Source organism: Helianthus annuus, chromosome 10 (genome assembly GCF_002127325.2).
Source record: "Helianthus annuus cultivar XRQ/B chromosome 10, HanXRQr2.0-SUNRISE, whole genome shotgun sequence".
NCBI classification, from domain to species: domain Eukaryota; kingdom Viridiplantae; phylum Streptophyta; class Magnoliopsida; order Asterales; family Asteraceae; genus Helianthus; species Helianthus annuus.
Genome location: NC_035442.2, coordinates 135,789,728 through 135,795,312, shown reverse-complemented (window position 1 = coordinate 135,795,312; position 5,585 = coordinate 135,789,728). Strand labels below are relative to the sequence as shown.

General features: G+C 47.2%; 1 protein-coding gene across 1 annotated transcript; it reads left to right on the top strand.

The window, feature by feature from the left end:
* The first annotated feature begins 3,642 nt into the window (after positions 1-3,642).
* Positions 3,643-5,198, top strand: LOC110882608. Its single transcript, XM_022130590.1, has 2 exons — positions 3,643-4,137; positions 4,248-5,198. The coding sequence occupies exons 1-2, from the start codon at positions 3,643-3,645 to the stop codon at positions 5,196-5,198; spliced, it is 1,446 nt and encodes a 481-aa protein (XP_021986282.1).
* Positions 5,199-5,585: the final 387 nt, after the last annotated feature.

Sequence of the window (5,585 nt, the reverse complement as noted above, 5' to 3'; positions counted from 1 at the left end):
TTCCGTGTTTCTTCATTGGCGCCCACCGGTTTTTTGCAAGTCACTCTCATCTTCTTTTTCTGAGTTGTCTTAACTTGTTTTTCCTTCGATCATGGTTGGTCAAGGAATCGTTCCTAATTTTGGCTTTGGAACAAACTCTAATGCAGTGTTGGGGGAGGACAATCAAAACGTCCAAGTCCAACATGTAGAAGAAATCGGTGAAATCGAAGTAACCAACACCGGGGGACCCCGCGCGAGCATCACTCGCATCACCCAGACGGTAACCCCGGGAAACAATGGTGCTTGATCTTCAAATCCAGCTCCACCTCAGAACATTTCAGCGCTATTAGGGCTACCGAAGGCGAAACTCCAGCCTCCTGGTACGCCAAGCAAATTGCTACCATCAATGCTACGTATCAATCTTTGAGCGCACAACAAGCAGTCTTACAAGCAGAGCCATCTTTGGTCATACTCACAGGTCTGAGTCAGGGGGCGCGCAAGATACCCCCGCAACAAATCCTTCAGGGAAGAATGACCAGGCCTCCTCCCCTACAAAGACCAGGCGTGCACGACACACGCGGTATACAGGGAGAGACAGAAAGCTATTATGACTACCCGTCAAACGTCCAAAGAGGACCAGTTCACACCAGACTTGGAGCGCGCAACCTGAACAATGAATGGGATGACACAGACCCAAACGACCCAACATGGTAAGACAACGAAAGTTCCTCAGTCTTCAATCGCTTGCAGAGGAATCATGAGTATTACAAACCAAGACAATGCATTGCATACAACGAAGAAGCAGAACGAGACTTCAGCCTCGCCTACAGGCCGGCTGAAGCTGCAGAGCACTCAAAGTTCATCCCGAAGATTGCTCTAGCACCATTGACAAAAGAAAAGTTGCCTCCAACAGTCGGGAAATTCAACGGCCTAACTTATCCAGACGATCACGTTAGAGTATTCACAAGTTTTGGCGTTATGGGAGGTTGGAATATGCCAATGTGGTGTCACTAGTTTATCCAGACATTTACGGGGGCTGCTCGCGCCTGGTTCGACAGCCTTCCGCCTAGAAAAATCAGCTCATGGGTTGATTTCAGAACACAGTTTGTAAACCATTTCAGCCAACAAAGACGTTACCAGCGCGACACAGCCGAGGTAACGGACATCTGGCGAAGAGAGAACGAAGGATTGGAAGACTTCATCACTCGCTTTAACAAAGAATGTTTGGAAATTGGCGATGTAAGCGAGCAACTCATGCGCGCTCACTTCAAGAAGGCCATTCGATGCGATAGTCTCATCAGAACTATCACCGGAAAAGATGGAATGCCAAAAGAATGGGATAAGCTAATGGAGGCTGCGAAAATAGTTGCACAAATTGAAGAGTCGTTGGCCGGTAATAAGAACTCTTATACTGAGTATCGCTTCTCCAAAGGAAACTCGCAAGACAACAACAAGCGCACAAAAAAGCAAGTGGTTACAACGATAGACCGCGCTATAGAGAAGATGCGCGAGAGACAATTGACAGAATAGGGTATCGAATAGCAGTCAGGGATGATAATCGAGAAAAACACTGGACTCCGCTCATAAAAACACCAAAAGAGGTGCTAATGACGGAGAAACATGACTTCAAGGCTCCAAGCCCTATGACAAACAAGAAGGGTCAAGACCCGAATTTGTACTGCGATTTCCACAAGGATACAGGCCATCTTACTGATGACTGCATCAGCTTACGTCAAGAGATTGAGAAAGCACTAAAAAGCGGAAAGTTAAGCCACCTGGTGAAAAACGTGCGCAAAGAAACGCACCAGATCCAGCGCCATGACGATGGGAATCACAAGAAAGTCCGGCGCCTGGAAACTCATATGGTCAATGGACCAAGATACATCGCAAGAGAAAAAGGCAAGCGCCCGTATGAGCCATCTTGGCAAGAATAGCAGGTCATTTTCCCGGTAGTACGCGGGGGCCCTCGCGCAACACGCCCTGTTGTTATTACCGATATTGTTGGTCATTATGAAACAGAGTACATCTTTATTGAACCAGGAGGTACAGCAGACATCATCTACGAGCAATGCTTCAATCAGTTTGACGATGAAGATAAGGCGAGACTCGAGCCAGTTGATTACCCTTTGTCAGGATTTTGCAACGAGATGGTCTTCCCGTTAGGCCAAATCATCTTTCCCGTCACGTTCTCTGACGGAAAGCATTCAAGAACAACAAATGTGAATTTCATGGTAATGCCTGTCAAATCAAGGCATGATGTGTTGATTGGGAGAGAAACCCAAGGTGAATTAAACATGGTAACTTCCACACCCCACTCAGCCATCGGGTTTCCAACTGAGACGGGGGTGGCAATTATCTATGCAAAAAAGGAAGTAATGTCGGCAGAAGAGATGCGCCCAACCAAAGCCGCGAAGGTTTCAACAACTGAACCAGAAAAGTGGGTTTTAAACCGAAAGTATCCGGAGCAAACGGTGACGATTGGCCACGCAATCTCACCAGACATCAGAACGCACCTCAAACAACTCCTATTCAGGAATATGGACATTTTCGCCTGGACTTCGGCAGACATGATCGGTGTCCCGCGCGATGTCACTGAACACTGTCTAAACACGTATCTTTCCGTCGAACCAAAAGTGCAAAGAAGGCGCAGCTTAGGGGCGAATAAAACTAAAGCAATGAATGAGCAAGTGTGTGAGCTGTTAAAAGCAGGAATCTTGAGAGAGGTGCGCTATCAGAGTTGGGTCGCGAACCCTGTCATGGTCGAGAAGTCGAATGGAGGATGGAGAATGTGCATCGATTACACCGATCTCAACAAAGCATGCCCTAAAGATTGCTACTCGTTGCCCGAGATCGACAAAAAGATAGACTCTCTCGCACCATACAGGTGGAAATGCTTTTTGGATTGTTATAAAGGTTACCACCAAGTCCAGATGAAGCGGAAGATGAGGACAAGACAACTTTCAGAACCGATCTTGGAATTTTCTGCTACACAAAGATGTCGTTCGGCCTTTAGAACGCTGGCGCAACATAACAACGCTTAATGGATAAAATCTTTCCTGACGATATCAGAAAACACATCGAGGTTTACATCGATGATCTGGTAATCAAGAGTCCCGAGGAGGACCAAATGTTAAAAGACATTGAGAAAACGTTCAATTCCTTGAGAAGTGTGAATATGAAATTGAATCCAGCCAAATGTTCGTTTGGTATGGAAGAAGGGAAATTCTTGGGTTTCGTAGTTATAAATGGCGGATTTAAATTAAATCCAGAGAAAGCCCAAGCCATAGAGCGCATGCCGTCACCACGAACAATCAAAGAAATGCAACGACTAGCCGGCCGCCTGGCCAAGCTCAATCGATTTCTGTCAAACCACGCCGCAAAATCGTATCCTTTTATCAGCACTTTGCGCAACTGCGTAAAGAAGCAAGAATTTAAGTGGACACCGTAAGCAGAAGCCGCGTTCTAACAAAGTAACAAATGAAAAAGTGCCTGATAAAACTCCCTACACTGACCGCGCCGTTCGAAAAGGAACCGCTCATCCTGTACTTGTCTTCCTCGGACAAGGCAGTCGGGTCGGTACTACTGGTGGAAAGAGATGGAGTCCAGACTCCAATTTATTACGTCAGTAGGGTGCTCACTGACCCAGAAACAAGATATTCAACAATGGAGAAGTTGGTACTGGCACTTCTACACGCCTCCAGGAGGCTGCGCAGATACTTTACAAGGCATGTGATAACAGTACTCACCAACTTTCACATCGGCACTATTTTACAAAAGCCAGAAACATCAGGGCGGTTAGCGAAGTGCGCGATCGAGCTGGGGGGCCACAACATCTTGTACAGGTCGCGCCCAGCCATCAAGGGTCAAGTCCTTGCGGACTTTGTCATGGAAGTCCCAGTGGAAAAAATCAAGGATTGCAAGATTGTTGAGACTCCCGTGAAAGACACGTCTAATGAGTTATGGTTGTTGTACACTGATGGGGCCTCAAACGAGGATGGCGCAGGAGCTGGGTTGCGCCTTGTGAGCCCCGAGAAGCATGAATTTACATACGCCATCAAGTTGGATTTCAAGAATACTAACAATGAGGCGGAATACGAGGCATTCTTGGCAGGCTTGCGCCTCGCCATAAAAATGGGAGCTCAAAATCTGCAAGCGCACGTTGATTAACTCTTGATCGCCAGCCAAATTAACGGTCTATACGATGCAAAGGGTGAAGTTATGGCCCTGTATTTAGATCAAGCAAAATTCAACAGTTTAAATATTACAAGGTAGTTCACATCAACCGCTCCGAGAACAAACCAGCAGACGCCTTAAGCAAGCTCGCTTCAACTTCCTTTCAACATCTCGCCAAAGATGTAAGGATTGAAGTACTAAAAAATCCATCAGTTCTGCTGCGCCAGGTAAATGTGATCGAAGTAGGGCAGCCATCTTGGATGACCCCTATAATTCAATATCTGCAAGAAGGAATACTCCCGGAGAGCAAAGCAGAGGCAAGAAAGATTCAAAACAAGGCCCTGCATTATGAGATGAATGGTGGTATCTTATACCAAAAGTCCTTCTTGGGGCCCTTATTGCGCTGTGTGGACCCCCAAGATGCGAATTACTTGATTAGGGAGATTCACGAAGGGATCTGTGGCATCCATGCAGGCCCACGCATGGTTGTCGCGAAGATTATGAACGCTGGATATTACTGGCCAGGGATGCACGTCGACGCCCTGAAGGAGCTGCGCAAATGCGACTCTTGTCAGCGACATTCTCCAAAAACCCTGCGCCTGAAAGATGATCTTATCCCGGTATCCACTGCCTGGCCTTTTCAGCAGTGGGGAATTGATATGGTGGGACCCTTCCCTGATGCTCCGGGAGCTGTGAAGTTCATAATCGTTGCCGTGGATTATTTCACCAAGTGGATGGAGGCCAAAGCACTCACATCAACAACTGCAATGATGGTGCGCAAGTTCATCTGGGAACACGTCATTTGCAGGTTTGGCCTCCCACTCAAAATTGTAACAGACAACGGAACCAACTTTGCATCCGAAGACCTCCAAAAATGGATGAAAGAGATGAATATCGAACACACTTTCTCATCTGTTGCGCACCCTCAGGGCAACGGACAAGTCAAAAGTGTAAACAAGAGTATCGTCGAGGGGATAAAGGCCCGGCTGGGCACAAAGAGAAGAGGCTGGGTAGATGAGCTCCCAAGCATCCTATGGGCTCATTGAACCATGCCAAAAACAAGTACTGGCGAAACTCCCTTTAGCCTAGTCTATGGCTCGGAGGTAGTTATCCCAGCTGAAGTTGGACTCCCCTCACCGCGTTTGACAGCAGTCAACACGGTTGATAACGAGGCAGAGCGCCGCCTCGACTTGGACTTGATAGAAGAAAGGCGCGAAATTGCGCGAATTAAAGAAGCCAAGTATAAGACACAACTGGAAAGGTACTACAATGAGAGAGTGCGCATTTGTACCTTCACTCCAGGAGAATATGTCTTCAGAGACAACGAAGCCTCAAACGCTGAACGCCTAGGAAAGCTAGCACCTAAATGGGAAGGCCCATACTTAATACACGAGGTGCTAGGGAAAGGGGCTTACAAGTTGCGCACTCTGGAT